Raw genomic sequence first — 22,687 nt, 5'->3', positions numbered from 1 at the left:
CATATATTGTTGTTCACTTACCCCCAAATTGTTGTACTCCAAAAATGCCTCATGACTCTTGGTGGTGGCATCAATTTTATCCGCCTCGCGATTAAACATTTGCAGCTCGACGCACTGCAGCAGCCACTTTTGCTTCTCCGCCCAGCCCCTGTGGATGGCATCCTGCTCGGCCTTCAGGCGCTCGATCAGAGCCACAGTTTCGGCCATGTCGGGCTTGCCGTCGGACAGCTGCTTGCCCAATTGAATGACCTCGATGAATTCCGTGTCGTGGGCCCGGATGTCGTCGCCCAGGTCATTGTGTTTCTTCAGCAGATTGTTGGCCGTCTCCACATCGCGTGCGGACTCGTCGGCGTTCAGTTGATCCTTCACGGAATCGATCCATGCCAGGAGCGTCTTGGCGCTGTTGTTGAATATCTGCTGGCCAACCTCGCTCTCGATGCGGTTGTGCAGATCGTTGCCCCGCTGCTGCACCTGCTGCCACATGTCCTGCACCTCCTGCTGGCGCCCGTTCACATTGTCCCGCTCAGCGGGATAGGCATTCTTCACAGAGTTGCCCAGATACGTGACGCGATTCACCTTGTCCTCCACTGGCGCCAGTTCGCGCTCGAGGTTCTGGTGGCGACGCTGCAGTGCCTGAACGGTGCGCAGATCGGGTGTGATGACGGCCGTGTCCAGCTGGAGCATCTTCTCGCTCATCCAGACCTTCGCTTCGTCGCAGGTGCGATTGAACAGCTCCACACTGGATGCTCCCTCGAGGCTCTTTTCGCGCTGTGCCTTGGCATTGTTGAGGCGCTGCCAGATCTGATGGATCTGCCGCTGGCGGCCAATGATCTTGTCCAGCTGCGAGTGGCCCTGCCGGCGGAAGGTGTCCACCGCCCCATCGATCTCCTCCACGCGCTTCGAGGCGGCCGAGAGGTCCGTGATGAACTTCTCAAACTTCCGCTTGGCATTGTCGACGCCCTCCCCGTCGTCCGACTTGATCATGCGCTCCTTCTCCTTCATCCACTTCTCGAAGTCGTCGCACTCCCGATAGAAGCCAAACAGATGGATGGAGTCCTCCAGCAGGGCGTGCCTCTTCTGGGCCATCTCCTGCAGCTCGTCGTAGGTGGCATTGATCCTCTGCTGGCGCTTCTCCACGCTGTCCGCATTCTCATTGATGCTCTGCGTGGAGGTGCGGCGTTGCACGAGCGGCTTGGGGGTGACACTCACCGGCTTGATCCGCTTCACGGGCACCACCTGGCGCACGAGTATCGTTTTCTTGACCTTCTGCAGCGACTTGACCTTCTCCGCCTTGGGCACAATGCAGGCCACCGGGCGGGGCTCAATTTCACGCACATAGTTCGCCGGGACGAAGCCCTCGACACCGTTGTCCTTGCGCACACACCACCAGTCGTCGTTGGTCTTGGACTTGAGCAGCATCACCTCGCCCTTCTCCATCTTCATGCCCTGCCCCTCGAAGGGGAACTGCGACCGCACGTGCGGCAGCATCTTCGTCTCTGTGACCTTTTTGTGCTCCAACTTCTCCACCCACTCGTCCTCCCACACCTCCTTGGGCACGAGGCGTGTCTCATTGATCCACTCCTCCTGCTCGACGTCGGGCAGCTCGGGCTCGGCGGCCGTCAGCTCCAGTGTGCAGATGCCCGCCTTGATCAGCTTATCCGCCTGCTGATTGAGGTTCAGTATGTCCCCGGAATAGGCATTCAGTTCGCCTTGCAGGTCGCGGTGTCGCTGGAGCAGCGCTTGGGCGGAGGGCTCATCGCTGCCGTAGTCCTTGCTGTTGACCAAGGCCATCTTCTCGTTCAGCCAGGACTCTGCCTCGTTGGCATCCGTGTAGAACTGGTAGGCCTCGGCCGCATCCTCCAGCTGACGCCGGCGCACCTCCACCAGGGCCTCCAGGGCCTGCCAGTGCTCCGCCAGGGAATCAATGCGGCTCTTAATCTCACTGGAACGCGGATGCTTCTCGCCGATCAGTCGCTTGCCAGCGTCCGACATCTGCGCGGACTTGGGCTTCCTCGATTTGATCTCATCCTCGAGAGCCTTGTGCTTCTGCTGGAGGGAGAGCACGGCACGCAGATCCTTGGCCGTGATGCCCGTCTTGCAGATGCGCTGCTTGTCCACCAGCCAGCTCTCCTCGTTGTCGTAGTCCTCCATGAAATGGTGGAAGTTGCGCGCCTCCTCCAGACGTGCCCGCCGATCGGCCGAGCGTCTGATCAGCTCCGAGTACGCTTCCTCCAGCTCGGCCAAGCGTTGGGCCAGCACAGCAGCGTCCTTGTGCTCGGAACTCTTGTAGGGCACCGCCTGGCGATTGAAGCGCTTCAGCGTCTCCCCGTACGTGTTCACCTGGAGTTCCTGCAGCGAGTGCGCCTGCAACAGCTCCTCGACGCCCAGCAAGTGCGGACCCACATCCTCCGAGGCGAACTGCTGCTGCAGCTCCCTCACGGACTCCGTGGTGCTGGCAATCTCACGCAGCAGATTCATCAGATTACTCATCTGCGAGAGGTTGAGGCGCTGGTTCTCCAGCAGTTCCAAGAGTTTTCGCCACTTTTCCATCACCTCCTGCTCGCGCTTCTTCACCCGCTCCTTGCCATGGTAGTTCTCCTTCTCCAACTCATTGGCCATGGCCGTCAGGTCGTTGAAACGCTCCACGCGTGCCAGTATGTCCGCCGAGATGGCCTCGTGCTTCTTCAGCGTGGCATCCACTTGGCGCAGATACCGCGGGTCGGACAGCACCTGAATCATCTCCTTGAGGTAGCCCTCGCGCAGCACCGACTTCTTCTCGAATTTGTAGTTCAATTGCTCGAGTTTCTCCTGCCGCAGCAACTCCTCGCGCAGCGCCACTTCCCGGTTGTGTTCGGCATACTCGAGGATCTGCCAGGCCTTCTCAATGTCATTGACCATGACGCCATCGTGGGGATTGTACGGCGGCTGATTCAGGGCCTTCAACAGAGTGTTGATGGTGAAGTACAGGGCCTCGATCTCGCTGCGCTCTTTGTATCTACCGAAACAGAACAGAAGCAGAAGCGGAAGCGGAAGGGTTTAGAGCAGAACTCATTTACGGGTGGGTAGACCGGGTGGGAACTCACTTTGGCGGCTTCTCGATGGTGCGATACTCCTTAAAGGCCATCAGTTCGCGCTGTATGCCCTCCAGGGAGTTGGGCAGATTGCGCTGCTCCAGCTCCAGGGTCTTCTGACGGATCCAGCTCAAGAGATTTGTGGTCAGGCCTTCGTAGTGTATCTTCTTGCGATCGGCATCCATTAGTTGGCCAACAATCTAAACAGAAAGAGATACAGAAACAAAAACAGAGAGGAGACATTTCCCATTGTGAAACAGAGCGTAGAAATGTATTGGATTGGATTGGATTGAATTGAATGGGATTGGACGCTCGTTACGCTGCAACGAATCGACTGGGGAGTCATTTGCTCCCACTTACATTTGCTATGCGCTTGCCGCTCTTCTGTTCTTTCTTCATGCGTGCAAAGGTGTGATAGTAGGAGGCCACATAGGTCAAGATCGATTTCTCATCGGGTCGGGCCGCGTCAATGTCCTCTGCATCGAGTAAACTGGAAATACAAAACCGAAAAACAATCAGAATCATAGGTGTGGTGGGGTGGCGTGGGGTGGGAGTGCCCTACCTTGGTATACCCAATTCATTGGCTGCCGTATCGAAGGCATGATTCAGATTATCCAAATTGGAGTTCTTTGCATTGACAATCGTATTGTACTCGAACAGATCCGGACGATGCGAATGGATGAGCGCATTGAAGCCCAAGCCGGAGCGCCATGAGGAGGTAAAGTCCGTGATATTGACACCCGCATAGCCGTGCGTCTTCCGTTGGCACCACAGCAGCAGCGCATCCTTGGCCGAACGCTTCTCACTGGATTCGTTTTCCTCATCCTAAAAGCAGAGTGGAATAATCATGAATTAGTCATGTATCTTTGGGGATGTGTTCGTTTGGCTCTACTTACAACGTCAATTTCAATTTCCTGGATTTGAAATCGCAAAATGATGGTCCAAATGAGACCCAAAATCAATCGGGGATTACCATCGACAATGTCCTCGGCACCAATGGACTCCAGGCGTACCTATTAAATGGGAAATCGAAAAGAGAGCAAAAGGAGAAGGAGGACACAGACCACATTAGCATTCTCTTTTCTTTTTTTTTTTTTGTTTTTTTTTTATGTCGTTCCGTTCCGTTCCGCCCTGAGTTTTCTTTCAATTTCTCTCTGGCTTGAAGTGGAGTGGGCCGTAAGCTGCGTGTATCGGGTTACAGACACAGCAAAAGATACAGATACAGTCACAGATACAGATACACAGCTACAGATACAGATACACAGCTAAAGGTAAACTGGGTCTGGTGTCACGCATTATCAGGTGGAAAGGTGCTTGACCCCTGCTCGAGCGCCGCTGCTGTAGCTCGTCGCTTTGCATTTGTAGCTACGAGTAGGTCATGGCCCGAAGAAAGCATAAGTTACCCCCGCCAGCTGATAACCGATCTACATCGCATAATCAGAGACTACAAAATGGTCAACTTTAAGACTGATTTATGACCCACAGAAGCAGAAGATGGAGAGGGGAATGCGCGTTTGAAATATGCTCAAAACAGGTCCACACTTGGGCGGATGGAATGAGTCTAGAAATTGTTGTTTGAATCGCTGCAAAAATCTTCCCATAATGGGAAGGAACTATTAGTCGATTTGGTGTTAAAGTTTCCCTAAGCGAAAGGAAACAGTCGCAAATATTATGTAAAAATGTTCCATAAGCAAAAGGAAACATTTGCCCACCAAAGCAAAAGATTTAATACCATTTTTGGTCTAAATTTGAAGAGGAAATTGGGTCTAAAACAGGGGTCGGCACACAGACTCACACATTTTTTTGGTGCGTTTGTGTGCGAAAACAACAGACACGAAGTCAAATACGTTACTTATTTCTCTGCCGCTGCGAAAGCCGAAGAATTTTGCAAAGGGCACACGAATGCTTCTCTGCCGCTGAGGCAAGCGGGCAGAATATGAAGCCGTTTGTGCATAGGCCGAAGCATGTTTCTCTGCCGCGACGTCAGCAGAGCAGAATTTTCTCTGCTGGTACGTCATCAGGCAGAATAACGAAACCACACGAAGTCTTTACGCTGTACGTGTGCCGACTGCGCTGCCCGAAATTTTTTCCTATGCACAGTGCATACGACGCTGCCGACCTCTGGTCTAAAACTATCAGTGGAGGAACATCATCTGCAGCTAATACCTGAAAACCGCTAAGACTTGCCACCTGTCCAGTGGAAACACAAATGAATTTTCTCCTTATGAAATAAACTCTGGTGAGCGCAGTGTAAATTTATGCTCTTTTTAGTTGGTGAAAATTCCAAGATTCGTGTCCCATTCCATGCCTCAATGAACCTCCCAGCTTGCCTTAAACGACTCTTGGGGGCTTCCTCATGCATTAAGCCCCAAGCTTCAAACCAATTAAAATGCACTCCAATACCCATGTCACATAAACGCACCGCCACACAAGAAATACGAAATTAAATGAGTGAGGGTGGGGGGGTGGTGGTGGTACACACACACACACACACACACAAAAAAAAAAAAACCAAAAAACTTTCACTGAAAAAAGCATTTAACAGAAAACAAAGTGAATTAGACAGAGGGGAGGGTGGGTGATTGGGGCAAGTGTCGTTTTGTGGCACAAAAATTGCTACGGTTTAATCGGTTGCATTAGGCATTAAACGAACGAACGAGCGACCATTGCTTCTAATTAGATTAGCAGCCAAAACAAAACGGAGAAGGAGATGTAGGCAGAGGCAGGGGCTGAGGCAGAGGCAGGGGCACACACCGATCCGATCCACAAACAAATAAAAAGCGAAACTATGTCGCATGCGATTGCATGGCTTGTTGCATGGCTTCCACATGCAACACACACACACCCACAGGCACTCAACACTCTTCTGCTGGCAACAATTAAAAATCACCGAAATCACTCCAAAGAAAGTGCCAAAGGAAAATGTGCCACACGAAGCGGCAAGCAGCGGCAAACAGCGGCAAACAGCGGCGAAAAAATGCATTAGAAAGTATGCAAATATTTTCAGAAAATTGCCAAGAAAAAAGCCATGGCAGGTAATTAAATATATTTCAGGTCTCTCACTTCTTTCGAGAGACCTGCAGAGGAGGGAGCATTGGGGGCGCTCCCCCATTCCTCATTCCTCTCTCTCTCATATGGCAAACAAGGCACGCAATGAGCCACGCGCATGGCTGCGCAGGCGCGACTTGCACTTTCTACAAATGCGTAAAGATCCCACTCCCTGCTCTCTCTCTCTCTCCCTCTCTTTCTCTCTATGGAGACTCCCCCTCCACTCTGCACTCTCTTTTTTGTGGGGAGTGTCGACAATCTCTCTCTGGTCCGTCCCTCACCTTTGTGTGCAAGAATGCCAGACTCTTGTTGACATTTTCAATTTTATGTACGCGCATCCGTCCGCTATTCGGTTTTCCCAGTTTCTCCGACGATATGATCTCCAGTAGCTTGAGCAGCTTTATGCCATCGGCCAGATCTGTGAATAGATCTTCCACCTCCATTTTGGCCTACGAAATAAACCAAAAGTTAACTCCATTTATCCTTAAGGCTTAAGGCTTATAGATTTCCCTTACCTTGATCAAAAATGAATTCATCCATTTTGTGAATGTTTTCTTTTGGATATGGAGTCGCTCCTCCTGCAACGTTTTGATCCGCTCATTCTCAAACTTAATGATGCCGTCGCGCTGCGTCATGTTGCCGGTGTTGCGATTCGTGGATGTTGTTGATGACGTTGAGGTTTGCAGCGTGGCATAGCCTCCCGGCTCATACTGTGATGCTAAACGAAACAAGAAACAAGAAGAAAAAAAAGAGGCAGAGTTAAACACGGAATTAGTTCTCGAGTCTTGGGATGGCGTACAAGTGCAGCGACACACAAAACGTTTAGTATTTTGTTTTGATTTTCGCTTGACAACAACCAGAAATCAATAGAGGAAGTTCCAAAAGATAATGGAACCCATGACGTTATTGCTTATTGACGAATATGAGAGATAAGTACGTGCCGCTTGCTGTTCGGTATATTGGTACTCTCCGTTAAAGCAAAAAAAAAAAAAAACAATCTTTGGCTAATGTCAGGAGTCGAATTCCATTTGAAATTCTTTTATTATTAGCTTAGTCGTAATTCCTAAATTTAAAACATTACGAACACGAATGCCAGAGATTACCAGAGGGGGGAACTTCTGCAAATGTTATAAATGTTTTCCTACCTTTTCTGAATCACAAAGATTGTCCCAATCGATTGGCATTGAGACATTTAATAATCTTAATAAATGTACGAGGGTTATTCTTGGTTTAATTAGGTTTCTTTTAGTGTCTAGAAATACTGCCAAAAAGTAATCTACTGATCTGCGACTAGTAGTGGAGTTCTACGACTCAAATTGCTTGTTTCTAGAGTAAGTTAAGGGGTAAAGAGAGCATTATGGAGAGTAGATTTCATGGCAAAAAATACCCAAGTTCATTTCTTTACAACTTTGTCTATATTTAACCAACTGAGACTGAGACCACGGGTCGGGGCTAAGCAAAAAAAAAACAAATACAAAATACACAAAGGGTGCTCAATAGAGTAGCACAGATATACCGCTCAAAGATATTTCTTAAAGGGATGGCAATAGCATAAATACCCCAAAAAAGCAAAGTCCTAGCTGATATACCTCTCCTCAAAAGAGTATCAACAATAACAACAACAATACGAATAATTTTTGGAGCATGTCATAACGCCTTGACGCCGCACGGAACGGGCTGTTATCAGACGAGCGTTAAAATTACTTCATACCACGGGAAAAAAAAAACGTTTTTTTATCAACATTTTGGGTTACGCAAGAGCCAGGGCGGGCATGGCAGGGGCCATGAAAATACGAATTTACGAGTAGAGTATCCCAGGGAGTTTCAGCAGAAGACATACATAGCTTTGGTCTATAGTTATTTTTTTTTTGTTTCTGGCAGCTTCGATGACCGAGGAGGAGTCACTTGTCAAATATTTGTGGGGTCTTATCATCAGATATCACTACCCTTGCACAGAACTGATAAGAGAAATGTACTTTCATTCGGTCGGGGAAATTGTATAATTCCATGGGGATAGGCAGCAGCAGTAAAGGTAGGGGACGCCCTACCCTATTCCCATTCCCATTCCAAACTCCACTTTCAAGTTCAAGTTCAGACTCTGATTCAGATTCGAAGACGAACAAAATGAAAACCTACCCAATGACTGACGCTCAAAGGATATATATCTCCGATATTCGTTCCGTGTGAAATTGGATCGATACTGAGCGTTATTCTCCTCCATGGTGTGGTATGGTGTCTCCTCCTGCCCTCTTCTTGGCTGCCTTGGCTCTCAGTACACACTTAAAATTTTGATGGGGGACTGTCTCCTCGTTTGGGGTACGAGGTACGAGTATTTTTCTACGACTAAAAACTAAAACATTTGAGAATTCCGAATCGGTATCGGAATCCTCTTCGAGTGTGTTTCTTTTGTTGTTTTTTTTTTTTTTTATTCGTGTTGAGAGTCCAGTCCCGTGGCACTCTAGATTCGTTTTTCGTTCTCTTTATACGGATTTTATACGAATACGGATACGATCGTTGTCTGTCGTTTTGGAGGCAGTTGCTCGCACAACCCGCGTCGTTTGGTCACTGAAAATAAAGGGGGGCCGACTTCCACTAGGGCCGATTTCGCTGGTCGCCACGAATGGCAGCGCCCCTCCCCTTCTTACTCCGCCCGTGGAGGCCTGCCTCCCCCTTTTTTTTTCTTCTAGTTTATCATCAAAGAGCGACACAAGAGAGGCCACGAAAACCGAAAGTGAGCAGCAAATTCTTTTGGCTATGGTGAATATTCCTTTTATCGCTATCGTGCTACGAGTATTTCTCTGCGGCTTAAGTGACAGATAGCATGGGAGAGGGGTTAAGGGGCGGCAGGGGTGTGACGCTGCTGTTTGGGTTAAGCTTCAGAGCAGAATCCATCTCTCACAACAACAAAAACAGAAAACAAAGTTATCTTATCATTCGATATCTCTCATGGCATACCATTGGACACTCATCCATACATACAAACATACAGTGCCTACATATGTACAAATGTCTAGCGATTACAGGTATCGATAAAGGATTTGTTATAGACAGAAATTCTGATGAAATTGGATCATGGAAATTGCAAGAAAAATTCGCCAGAAAATTGTACCCAATATTGTTCATATTTACGAGTATTCAAACACTAACTACACTCTCCCCCAATGACATCACGTTTAAAAGATAACATCAATAGTTATTAAATGGGTTATTTGTGGAGGAAATTCAATCAGCAATTTCATTTTAAATAAATGAAAAGAAATATCAGAATAATCAAAATTCCCTTCCAATAATCTTTGATATTTGAACACTTCTCTGTCTGCCCGCCCCCTATGATATCATTCCCAAAATATACTTTCAAACCATTTTAAATGCCATAATTCTTCGAATGGCTTCATTTATATGGCACCATTGATGCGGAACCCTAATCCGCCAGAGTGCCAGAGCCGCCCCGAAGCCCCCATTCTGAGGTCATCTGGAAGGCAACAGAAAATGGCAAACAAAACACTTCGTTGCGTTCGCTACAGCAAATAGAAAAATCAATTAAAAAAAGAGGTGAAAACCAAACAATAAATGGCAAAAAAAAAATAAAAGAAAACACCAACGAACGATCGTTGTGTTGTGTTTAGTGACAATAAACTTTAACCATAAATGCGGTGCCGTGTGCCGATAAGGATGTGGGTTCTCTTATCAGAACAGAATGCAAACAACAAAAGCAAGAGGCGGCCCTCAAAGAGTGGCGTGGAGAGGAGTGGAGTGGAGTGGCCCCAAATGATAGTGGAACGCGAGGCATAACTTTAGGCTTAAATGGAAAAACCATTAAAATATTCGACAGGAACAAGCGCCCCATTTCATTGCTCTGCACTCCTTTTGTGTTTGGATTTGATATATAGACGATGCAAGATGGAGTTTCTCATTAGAAGATCATAAGAAACATACTCCCCCCTCTCTCCACCCGCAGAAAGGAAGAACACATCTCTTGCGCTCCCTCGCAGAAAGGAGACACACAGCTGTCTTTGTGCTATAAAAACTATTTTTACACCTCAAAGCAAAGGAAAAACGAAGGCTGCTCCTCCCTTCCTGTTTACAGGGAGAACTCACAAATATACAAAAATAAACAAAGTTCGATACAACCCTCAAGAGCAGCAGCAGCAGCCCCAGAAGAACGAATGTGCGCGCAGGCGCATGAATGATCCCCAGAAACCCAAAGAGAAAACATGCGGATCGCAGATGTATGTATGTTCTGGAGAAGGATCAGGAATACACGAGTATTTAAATGTTGCTGCGAAATTCTAATTATAAACATCTTTTTTTTTTGTTTCTCTCTCCAGCAAAGTTATGGATCTGTCGCTAAGGAGATGCAGATCTCTTAGATTGTGCTACATCTGTATCTGTAGATCTATCTGTTGTGGCTATAATCGGTTCAACATAAGAACTCAAATGAACCACGAAATATAACGCGAAATTTACATAAATCCATAAAGTTCCAACGAATTGGAAAACATTTTGTTAATGGTAGAAAATTATGCTAAAAAGCGAAATAAAAATCAACGAAAATCTCAATCAAATCTCATGCCATCTTTTCGGGTTCCCGTTTTTATAGCATGTTCTTAGCGCATCTAATGATGTTCTTTAAAGGTATCTTAAGCCATATAGATATACATATGTATGTAGATAGCTTCCTAGGCGGGTTCGCTCTTTTTTTAAATTACTTTTGCGTGAGTGATTGAAATGGAGGATAACAGAAACTTCATTCTGTCATCTCTCTTTTTGCGATTTGTGTCTCTTTTTTTTCTGTTTGTTTGTTTGAGGGAATAATGAAACGAGAGGAGACCTGTGTCACCACGCAAATTAGGAAATTTGTGGCTTTGTTTTGAAGTTTTCTATGCATAAAATTACCTCATCAGTGGCTCTCATCGCTGGCTGGAAATTTAAATTCCGAACCAACAAAAATAGCAACACATACGAGAGCTGCAAAACGATAGATAGGCACAGAGATACATACATACATAGATCGAAAAAAAGGCAATGTTATAAATTCTTTTGTCTGTGATTCGAATTTTAAACAATTTTCAAAAGAACGTCGAAAATATTCAACGAGAGAAAAAAGAACAGAGAATTCTAAAACAGGCGAAAAGACAAGAAAAGAAAAAAAAAGATTTGGTATTAATCTTCTGTTGGGTTTTATTATTATTAGATTAATGATTTGGTTTCATTCCTTTTTAATTATTTTAATTTAGAGATTTAGAGATGAACTAAAAGTAGTTTTCCATTTCCATCATTGCATGCCTCAGATATAGATAGATAGATAATGTAGTTTCACTCCTAATCCATCTCTCAATCGTCTGGCAATAGTTTAACGATCATTCTGCTGGCATTCCATCATTCAATTTACATTTTTTACTCCAAGCAAACACACAAATTCAAACTTGAATTCCACAATCCAATGGGGGGCTTCAATCAAATTGGCGTTTGCTCTTTAAAAATAATTACCAAACATTTTGCCTGATTTTTGTACAAAAGCAAAAACAGCCATACAAATAGCCATAAAAAAAAATTAGAAAAAAGCAGCAAGAGATCCATAAAAGAGGAGGAGGAAAAATTACATTCGGTAATACTTTGGTCGGTCCATCCATCGGTCGATGTCTTCCCTCACTTTTATGGCTCTTACTCGTACAAGTTTGGCTTTTGCTTTTGTTGAAATCGAAATTGTTGTTCATTGTTGCTGCTCCGCCACTCCACTCCGCTCTCCACCTCTCTCTCCGCCGTTCATCCGATGCCGATGCCCCCCCGAAAGTTATTTGTGCAAAAATTAGTCAATGTTTGGCTATTCAATGTTTCTTCTGCTTCTGCTTCTACTTCTCCTCCTCATTCTCCACTCCCTCTATTCCTTCATTCTTATTTTCGGTTCTTCGGCTTTCCTGCCCTCTGCTATATTCCTTGCTCGTCCCCCACTCATTGCCATTATTTGATGCTATTTTTCTTCTACACTCCCTTCCTTCTCCTTCTCCATATTTATAGTGCCTTCAGGCCCCCTCTTTCAGAGGGGCAGTCCGCCTGCTGTGGCACCCGCAACCGCACCCGCTACGATCCGACACGGCATGTCGTGTCGTGTCGTGCATATTCCATGGCACATTCTATGCTTCTTTCGATGACCTCATCATTGGACCGACGCCGACTCTGACTTTTGGATCTCTCTATTGCTGCTGCTGCTCCCCTCCTCTCTCGCTCTCTCACTCTCTCTCGCTCTGCTTGTATCTCCATCTCTCTTTTGGGCCATGTTTGAGTCCAATTCGATTCGTTCTTTGGCAACGGCGACCTCTGCGCATGCGCCACCGATTGCTACCGTATTTCACGCACATCTCTCTTCCTCACCCTCTATGCCTCTCCCTCTATCTCTCTCTGCACTCCCCATCTCTTTTCCATTTGCCTGTCTTTTGTCTATGCAAATATTTTTTAGGGCGCCGCCGCCGCTTCACCGATTTAATCCGAATGTTTTTTGGTTGATTTTTGTTGTTTTCTGTTGTTGTTTGTTTGCGGCTTTTGGCCATGAAATGTTTTCCCAATTCCCAATCGAATGAATGAATGAACGACACTTTTCCCAGCCTTTCCTTTTCCAGGGGGGCCCTGGGAAAATGTGGGGCTTGGGTTTTGGGCCAGGCCTAATGCTCATGGCAAAACAAATAAATCCATCAAATAATCAAACGATGACATCATCTTTTTCCAACGCTTTTTCTACAACAATTTTTTTTTACAAATCTCTTTTTTTTCTTTGGGCGACAAAAGCAGCTGCTGATGATATTTTTTTTTAAGCTTCTTCCTGCGCTTCACAGCGGGAGATCTCAGAGATATTTCATCTTTTATTTATCCAAAGATTTCATAGATTCCAACTGGTACCCGTAGATTTCTCTACCCTCCCCCTCCTACAGATATTTATGTAGTTTTTGGCACACAATAAAAATCAATTAAAAGTGAAAACATTTCGAAACATTTCTATTGGGGCGTTAATTTTGAATCAATTTTAATCGATTTCGAATGAGAACTTACTATATTTCTGTGCGCTTCTGCTTTCGAGTCTGCTCTGGCTGTGGGGATTCATTAATTTTCTGCCCAAAGACGAGGCTCCAAGTGAGGCACGCGTCGTCTTTTAATTGCGGCATCATTAAGATTCGTTATGGCGGATATACTCGTACACAGAGCCCCCCATTTAACCAAAGATCTCTCTGGTTTCTACATACAACACACAGATGGTTGCTAGACTCTCTTGGAGTTACAGCTTGTAGGCTTCATTTTGATTGATTTTCTTTGATTGAATGCTGGAGGAAGTGCCAGAGGCACAGCTAAGAGTGTGACTAACATTAGTTAATTGATTATAAAAGAGAGATACATATTTCAGAGTTATTCCAGAGTTATTCTTGGCTATTCCCCATGCTTCTTTAAAGCCTTTCCTTGGGTTTAATCAAACGGAAACACACTTTGAAATGTGGGAATTACTTTAATTGTAGCCACAACTCAATAGAAAATGCAGAAAATGTTCCTTTTTCTCCAAGAAGAATAAACTTCGAATCAAATGAAAGACAGTTCTGTATGGAAATCCTACTTTTTATATGGGTTTCTCTTCCCAAAAATGTCTCTTACCCCTCTACTTATCTAGATTTTAGCTATTATTTCTATAGAAAATAGTAATTCGAAGACAGCTCTCGCCTGGAGTTCTCTCCCTCTTTGTCTCTGTCTCTCTGTCATTTCTACTGATTAATGTCTTTTGCATTCCCAGGCGATCTGCCCACGAAAAGTTTCGCGCATTGAAACTATGACTTAATCAATGAATGATTTGCATATGGGGAGGGCTTAATGGGGGCCTATCTCGCTAAAACACGTGTGTTGTGTATCCAAAATTGGAAGCTCAGCGAAATGTGACTCATTCGCGATGAATGGATGGGGGGGTCGAGTGGACTGGAGTGGAGTGGAGGTGACATGTGCTGGATATATAATATATATTCGTAGTACAGAGTCCCCTCTCCCATACATAGATAGATATATGACGAATACACGCCAATCCAAAATCCACACTCCACAGTCATCGTTTTGATCAAATATTTGCACAATAATTCCAACACTTTGAAGAACGCGCTTCAAATAAATATTTCCATAGTTGGGGGGGAAACGCTTCAAGTACACATTTCCATTGGGGAGTCGTTCCAAGAAATCTTTCCATTGCGCGAAGGGCTTCAAGAACTCTTTCCATTGAGGCAAGCCGCCTTCAAATTATTTTAGTTTGAAATTTTGCAGGAAGTTACGAAAAATCCCCCCCAAAGTCGCATTCCGTTATCGAGATGTTTCTTCTGAGGGCGGGTACAGTGCGTTTCAGTAGGCTAAGGTTACCCAACGCTGCTGATAGCAGCAAACCTCCCTCCTTCCCTCCCTTCCATTCGCTCGTTCGCTTCTTAGTTTTAATTAAAATGTACGCGGAATGGCAATCAAACGATCGTCTAACAAGCTCTGACTGACTCTGACTGACTCTGACTGCCTGCCTGCTAGACCGAAACAATTCAATTTCATTTTTTGACAGCAAACAAAAGATGGAAACGAAACGGAGGAAATATTTCAACAGAAAATATAGTCATCATTCCCGAAACACAAGAAGTACATGCGAGAGTTAGAGATCTGTTCGATCTGTTGTTCTATACGACGAAATGCCTCTAATTGAAATTGAAAAAAAAATCATGTGATAGGGCAATGGAAGGGAGTCGTCCCTTCCAAAAAGAGAGATCTCTCTGTGGCTCATGGAAACATTTTTTAATTGGAATTTAGATGATATTTCAGGCTAAGCTTCAGTGAATCCCCTCCTCCCAGCTTCTCTCGCATGTTTACTCAAGTGTTTGGGGGAGGGGGCCATAAAAATCGAATCATTCGAAACATTAAAATCTTCTCTTTACATTTTTGGAATCATTTTTTAACAACAGATAGCCTTGTGGCCCATTGAATGTTGTTAACAGTCGTAATTCCTTGATAACTTATGGATTTTAAATTAATTTCAAACGATTTTATGAGTTTTTGATGGCTCAAAAAACTCTGATATGGCGTTACAGTGGAACCCAATCACCCCCTCATCCAACCCCTTAGGCTACACCCAAAAATTGCATTTCATAAAGCACGTTGCGCAAACCACAAAATAATAATAATAAATAATAAAATACAAAAAAAATTCAAGTTTAGAATTACCCGACACGAGAAATTAATTTTCGATGACGTTATAAGGGTTTGGCGGGGGGAAAGGGAAATACATACTGTGGAATTCTTTGCGGTTTCTCTCTGTGTTTGCAAAACATTTCACGAATAAATTATCTTCGAGTGGAGTTCTTCAAGTGGAGTGGAGTTTTTTTTGGAAGAGGAACTTCAGCTATAAATACATGTAGATGGGAAGCTCGCAGTGCTCCCAGTGTTCCCCCCAAAAGCAGTGGCTTTCCTCTGCAAATTTCGTATCTTTTATCTGTGGAATGAAATTGGATTTTGGCTATCTCGTACTATGTTGCCATAACTCATTTATAATCTGCCTAAAGATACTAAAGCTACACTTTCACAGGGTACAATTAATTTGAACAGATGTCTGCAGCAGAAATAGGATTAAAACAAGATCTTTAGTCAATAGATACCATGGAAACGAACACAAAGCTTAGGGGTTCCTCTTGTGGAACCTTTTTCAGTGCCGCTGTTTTTCTGGGGGTCCCTGGGAACAAACTCTATGCTGCTGCTGCCGGGTGGCCTGATTACTGCCACAGCCTGGGGACCCTACTTTGCCCTGTCCCCTTTCTGGAAACGTGTTCCTGCCTCGAGGGGCGGCATATGCAAATTATTGTCAGTGTTGCTGCCTCGATCTGTGTTGCTGCTGCTGTTTGGTTGATGAAGTCTTTGCACTCCTCCTCCGAAAAGGGGCGTCATAATCAAAGCGTCGTAAATAAAAAGAGCAAACAAACTGAAAATCGAAAAACCAAAAAAAAACTAAACTTAACTAAAAGATCATAAGACTGCTTGCTGCTTCACGCTACAATGCTAAACAGATGAACAGCAGAACAGACGAAAAGCAGAACAGACAACGATAGTAAACCTGTAAAAGTTACACAAACTAAAAAATTAAAACAAATATAAAGAAAATAAATTCAATTTTAAGAAGTTCTGAGGTGGTGGGTTGGGTGAGTTGAGGGGGAAAAGTAATACAACTTGGAAGTTCTCTCATTGTTTCGGTCAGTACTCCTCTCTCTCTCTCTCTCTGGGTATCATTGTCAGTCTCCCCTCTCTGTATAGCTCTCTTTCTCTTCAGGTACCTCTGGAGCAGCTACAATTCCTCTGATGTCAGCGTTTAAGTAAATATTTTCCCCGATTTAAGCGTGTAATTTGGTTCCGAAACAAACACGAGCAGAAACGAGACGATACGAGACTAGACGAGTACCTTAACCTTTATGCCAGCCATATTAATATTGTCAATTCTGTTGCTGATGTTGGTTTTAACAAAAAAGTAGCGTTATATAAGCTGATCGCAGGGTTAAGGTTAAGCGCGCTGTTCCCAGCAGCTTAACAGCAGAAATGCAAATGTAAAACATGCTGTCAGTGGATTCCAGTGAACGAGTCACGAGCCAGCGTCATCATCTGATGAGAGAGGTGTCTGGGAGAGCGTAGAGTGAGAAATGTCTGGGAGAACGCAAAGTAAGAAGAGTTGTTCCCAACTAATTAATCAAAAAAGGCCAGGCATCAAAACTACAACTAATGATGATGCTTCCTCTCCCTCCCTCTGCTCTGTCTAGTTCAGTTCTCTATGACTCACTCTTTGCTAGCACTTCTGGACACTTCTGAACACTGCTGACATCATTTAGCTTTTTCCATCGATTCTCGCATGCATTCTGCACCTGCTGCAATCAATTTATATCGCTGATAAGTTTTGTCACAGTACTTCATAGATATCTATGTACACACATACATATATGTGCACAGGTATGTAGATACCCTCTACTATCTCTGCAAAAGTCCACTCAATAGCCATAAATAAAACAAATATCAAACGAAAAAAGAAAAGAAAGAAAGAAAGTCATAAATTGACTGGACAACAAAATTCGTTGATTGCGCGGAGGCTTCTATATTTCCGTTGGAAAACAGTCGAGTACCATTAGCAGCGGCAGCAGCAGCAGCAGAGGTAGATAACGTTGCAGATTTTTTACAGGCCAAAGAAAACAGACATTTCATTTGTGGCATCATCAGCCCATAATTATCAGCAGAGGCAACACTGGTTGGAGAATGTCAACGATTTTTGGGCCTAAATGAATGGCCTTAACTGATCTCTTAGCCTCCTCTCCCGCTCCCCCCTCCCTGGTAAATCCCATGTGAAAGAACTGGAACGCATAACGCTCATACTCGTAACATAAATAACAGAAACAGAGAGGCATAAAGAGAGAGAGAGAGAAAATAAAGCAAAAAAATTTATAAAGTACGTCAAGGAATGCCAAAGTGAAAGAAGAACCAAGCAGCCAAACCAAACCAAAACCAAAGCCAAACCATCAAAGCCGATAGCAAGGTAATCCACGTCGCGCCTCAAAACAGGGCTCAAGCACTGTGGTCCCGTGGACACTACATACACCGAGAGAAATGGCTGGCCCCTAATCTTGCAACACACTTTTTAATGGACTTTAATGGGAGTTTTAGTTTATATTGTTGCAAAACTTAGTTTCCCAACCTATAAACTAAATATTTTCAGAATAAATCGAACAAGCCAAGACTTGGAGACTTTAAAGTTACACAACCTTAATGTGTTTACACTTAAAGCAAAACCATCTTGATTGAATAACAAACACAGGCAAAAGAAAACCAATAAAAATATGTGCCCTAAATGGGGTATTATTATTCCCTTTCAGTTACGAAGGTGTTGAAAAGAACCGAAACAAACGAAGGAACGGAACGGAACGGAACGGAACCCTCCATGAATTATATTTTTGGTGTGAGCTTTTTCCCTCCGTGTAAGTCGCTCCCCCTCTGTATGTAGGTCTCTGCCTGTCCGTCTGTCCGTCTGTAGGTCTGCTGTCTCGGGTCTTCGGCAGCCTTCACAGCTGTGTGTACTTCGGCGGTGCCGCTTAAATATTTGGCATTTCTGCTTTTTGCTCTGTTACGCTTTTTGATTCCGATCGATGTACGCAGCGATGTATGCAAACCAGAAGAGAGAGGAGCAGAAGAGGAACCTCGAAATAAAAAAAAAACCCAACAATTTACGAGTAGCGCACATGCGCATTGTTCTTTGGGGTTCAGGCCGCTGCTGCAAGGCATACGAAATACGAAATCAATGCCCCCAACCCACCCCACCACACAGACACACAAAACACACACACACAGCATGGACATGGGGCATGACCATCAACACCTTCCCAGCTGCAGCAGCAGTGGCAGAAAAACCAAGAACCAGCGGCACTTTTACGGCTTCAAATCTCCTTCCTCTCCTCTGGGGGTGCGGTGCCGCGATCTTCTACTTCAGTGCACCGACTAGCGGTATATCCATTAATAATTAACATGGAAGAAGCCCAAAGCCAAGGCGAAGAGCCACAACCGATATGCCCTCGCTACACCATTTTGCTTACTGGGTAAACAACAACAGCAACTCTAAAAGGAGAGGGAAAAACCAAAACAAAGAAAAGCAAAAGAAATAATTACAGGCAAGCAAAAAAAAGAGTTCGAAATTCTACCGCTTCACAGACAGAGAGCGGCGGTGCAAAGCGGAAACAAAGTGCGCAAAATGTAATTAATTGCCCCGAAGGCACAGCCCAGCTCCGACCTCCGACCAAAAAGATTCGCCGAAGATTCATATGCAGCGAGCAGCAAGCAGCAGCAGTAGAAGATGAATTTACGTATACATACATGCATGCATACATATGTATGTATGTATACATACATAGTACATATGCATAAGTATGTACTTACACATTTGATGCTACAACAGTGGAAAACAAAAGCATAAGATCGGTTGGAAGTTTGAAAGCCACTGCTTATCGGCTTTATGCTTCAGTTTTACATTTGTGCAACGTGCTGTTCTCCTACGCTCTCCCTCGCTGAACTTTTGTTTGTTTATTGGTTTTGTCCGATCATCTTCTCTTCCTTTTGTTTTTCTTGCAATTTTAAAGCTAAATATTTTGATTGGACCCGGGGTCCCCTAAAACAGCAACAAACGAACAAACAAACGCTGAAAGAATTGCAAATTGTTGACCGCTTCACAGACATGATTAAATTTGTGTGTCTGCTCCTTCGTTTTGTTTCCCACAGATGACTCTCAGATGATTGGCAAATTGCTCACAAAATTTAAGACTCAACTTCAAGGCTGAGTATAATTCTTGTTGTTGGCTTTTGCTTCACAAATAAAAAAATAGAGGCGAAACCCCACCCACCTGCTGATAAGATGGTTCGGCTGTTAGTTTTTAGTTTTTTTAGTTTTTTGCTAGTTTTTCTAACCGGAATTCCAACAGCGCCGCCACTTCCGCTGTGGATAAGCTCCATCCTCAGTTGGAGCGGTCGTCAAGTGGGTTCCTCTGCTGCTGATGATGATGATAATGATCACCCGCTTGAGCTTGAGCTTGAGGCCGAAATTGAAACCACTCTTTGCACTTGACTGGCATTAGCCAAATTCCAAAGGCATGGGCATGGCATGGCATATGGCTTGGCCAAAAACGAGACAGCTACATAATAAATAAGCCTTAAATGTGGCAATTGTTTATGGCTCAAAGCTCCAAAAACTCGAAAAACAATCAAGACACACAGGAGACGGGGAGAAAGAGAGCGAGGGAGAGAGCTTGCGCTGTGATTTGGGTGAGAAATTTCACTGCAAATCCAGTTTCAAGGTTGAGGCGGTCTCCGTGGTGGTGGTGGTGTGGTGTTGGTTCCAGGGAACAGTTACAAGCAAACTGTGGATTATTTACTGTGGATTCTACGGTACGATTGTAGTAATTGTTGCGGATCAGAGCTGCTGGGCAAACAATAAGGGGGAGGGTAAGGGTAAGACGAACATCTGGTACTTTGAACTAAACTTTTAGCTAGAACCAATCGTTTCGCAACAACAAAAAAAACTTGGCAAGCTTTGCGATCACTTTAAGAGACTTTTGACTTTTATTGTATTATTCCGCCTAGAAATTGTTGCCGCACTTCTTGGGCCTGTGATAACTGTAAGACTGAGAGATATGTATGTATTTTTTGGCCACATGCAGTCGTAGTTGTAGTTGTCGTCATCGTCAACAGTCAACAGACTTTGACTCTGACTAAAAAAAGAAAGCAAACTACAGCTCCGCTGTGAGTGAGCCAAGTACTAAAGACCAGACAACCAGACACACACCAGAGAGAGAGAGAGAGATAGGGAGAGCGGAAAACCAGTTTGAGAGCAAGTTTACTTTTTAGTGGCGTTGACGTTGTTTTTTTTTTTGTTGTATTTTCTGGCTTATAGCCTTGAATGTGCATTTCATGTGGTATTTCTCCTGTTTTTTTTTTTGGCGCGAGCTCAGGGAAACAGAAAACAAGTTAAAGCCAAACTTAGCCAAGTTTTTCCCCAAAAATAAAAAAAAAAAAAACCAAGAAAAACTTCATTTCATAGGCAAGTGAAAAGAGAGTGCCACCAGACAGCAATCCAAAGCGAGAAACAGAGAGAGAGAGAGAGAGAGACAGAGCCGCTCTATTGCGGTTATTTTCTAATTGCTTTTCCGAGCCATTTATTTGCATATCTCTGACACACTTGGCCAATGGTTAAAGCCAATTGGAACGAGTCCAATCGGCGCAGAATGAGGTGTGGAATGTAAATATTTATTTCCCAGATACAGATACCCATTTTTATTCCATCACTGTGGTATTGTATCGGCATTCTAAAAGCAAAATCTGATAAGTCCGATTGCTAAATTGAATAAAAAATCTGAAAATTGACTCACAAGTTCGGGACTAAGGCATGGAATCGGCCCCAATAAATATTGGCAACAACTGTAACGTCCACAGTACGGACACAGTTGTTGCCGAGCACGTGAACCTTGAAAAACAGAATTCACATGGTGATTCTGCAATACAATTGATATCGGAGCAAGTAGTGGCTGCTTCTTCCAGTGCTACAACCTACTCACACACGGGCAGTTCTCTTTCTGATGGGAGAATGGCACTTTTGAAGACTGACGCTGAGCCTGGCTCCAGTGGCTCAACCGAACCGAACAGTTCTACGGGTAGCGGGGGTGACGAGCCGCCTACCGATGAGTGTGCCTATGATTGCAACATATGCTTCGACACCGCCAAGGATGCCGTGGTTACCATGTGCGGCCATTTGTTCTGCTGGCCCTGCCTTCACCAGTGGCTATTGACGCGTCCCAGCGTCAAACTCTGTCCCGTATGCAAGGGCTTGGTGGACCAGGCCAACGTCATACCAATTTATGGGCGAAATGACAAGCATCAAGTGGATCCTCGCAAGAAGTGTCCGCCACGACCTGCTGGACACCGCGGCGAACCAAGGCCGGCTCGCTTTGGTCTAGGTCTACCGCGCTTTGGACTTGGATTTGGTGGCGACATTCACATGTATTTTGGCATTGATATTTCTCCTTTTGGTTTTGTTCGATCTCTACTCAATGTTGGTGCACCGCGTCCGATGGCTGGCAATCGCGGCCCAGCCCCAAACGTCGATCAGCATAACCTTTCCATGCTGTTTCTTTATGTGGCCTTATTTTGCTTCCTATGGCTATTCTTCTCATAGGAATTTGCCAGGCAGTTCCAACACCAAAATTTTAATAGTTAGAAAATCATTGCAATGGATTTACACACTCAGTATACTGAGTTGATTGGTTATTTATTTACACGAACTCACATGAACCCTTCTTTTCCCTAAAGAACCCACGTGTCGCCGCACAATATTATTAATTTGAATTTACACATTACACATATTTCTGTATGGCTCTTGATAATCTATAAATCATTTGTAACATCAGATAAATATAACTGAAATATATATGGACACATCATTCAGATTGAACATGTTTCCAGGGGGTTCTCCATCCCATTCCATCCCATTCCATGCATCGATCCTCTCCTTATCATTTTGGCAAGTGACATTGGCTATTTTTACTATACATATACATATTTCATATATAGATTAAATAATAATCAATGATATTCTGTTGGACTATGTGCCGGGGCGATAATGCTAAAATGGGGTGGAATATATTATAGTATTATATAGAATTTGTCATGGCATGGAAAACGGAATTTGAGTGTGACATTCGTCAGCAGCAGTCAACAGGCTGAAACAGGAATCCCAAGCACATGACCTTTTCACTCAGTAAAGATTGAACACAAGATTATATGATATATGTATATTGCACAATATTTCAGGAATTTACTTTAGAATATATCCAAAACCAAATTAAAATCACATCAAATGAAAGATACTGCACTTCCCATCGCCAAATCGGAGCATACGGCACATCCCCCCTCCCAGTTGTAAGTACGGAAAGTCAATTGGCACTCATCAAGCGTAGTAGAGATCCCGACCCCTGCAGGGTCTCCAGGGTCTCTCAATTAATTATAGG

At 44.4% G+C, this 22,687-nt stretch overlaps 2 protein-coding genes across 7 annotated transcripts in view; one reads left to right on the top strand and one right to left on the bottom strand.

Moving 5' to 3' along the window:
* LOC111075844 (spectrin beta chain, non-erythrocytic 1) overlaps positions 1-22,687 on the bottom strand; it is a 35,823-nt gene that overhangs the window by 10,493 nt on the left and 2,643 nt on the right. The window contains exons 1-8 of one of the 6 annotated variants that reach the window (XM_022369343.2): positions 8,256-8,625; positions 6,635-6,837; positions 6,401-6,568; positions 3,968-4,084; positions 3,634-3,896; positions 3,432-3,561; positions 3,084-3,271; positions 22-2,995 (exon numbers count right to left, since the gene is read on the bottom strand). In XM_022369343.2, the coding sequence (XP_022225035.2) occupies positions 22-2,995; positions 3,084-3,271; positions 3,432-3,561; positions 3,634-3,896; positions 3,968-4,084; positions 6,401-6,568; positions 6,635-6,837; positions 8,256-8,340 (4,128 nt within the window). In that variant the 5' untranslated portion in view covers positions 8,341-8,625. Of the gene's footprint in view, positions 1-21; positions 2,996-3,083; positions 3,272-3,431; positions 3,562-3,633; positions 3,897-3,967; positions 4,085-6,400; positions 6,569-6,634; positions 6,838-8,255; positions 8,626-22,687 lie in introns of those variants that run through there. The other 5 variants (XM_041593659.1, XM_041593660.1, XM_041593664.1 and 2 more) reach the window with 5 other exon arrangements.
* On the top strand, positions 21,038-22,131 carry LOC111075845 (E3 ubiquitin-protein ligase RNF185-like). The gene has a single exon (XM_041593666.1). The coding sequence runs from the start codon at positions 21,070-21,072 to the stop codon at positions 21,853-21,855; it is 786 nt and encodes a 261-aa protein (XP_041449600.1). The 5' UTR covers positions 21,038-21,069; the 3' UTR covers positions 21,856-22,131.

The sequence above is a fragment of the Drosophila obscura genome, unplaced genomic scaffold (assembly GCF_018151105.1).
Source record: "Drosophila obscura isolate BZ-5 IFL unplaced genomic scaffold, ASM1815110v1 contig_1, whole genome shotgun sequence".
Classification (NCBI taxonomy): Eukaryota; Metazoa; Arthropoda; class Insecta; order Diptera; family Drosophilidae; genus Drosophila; species Drosophila obscura.
The sequence above is the reverse complement of the archived record's forward strand: the minus strand, read 5'-3'. Positions and strand labels throughout refer to the sequence as shown.

Bases quoted from the DNA above. Each gene is read 5' to 3' on its own strand.
- LOC111075845 (XM_041593666.1), top strand. From the start codon at position 21,070: ATGGAATCGGCCCCAATAAATATTGGCAACAACTGTAACGTCCACAGT.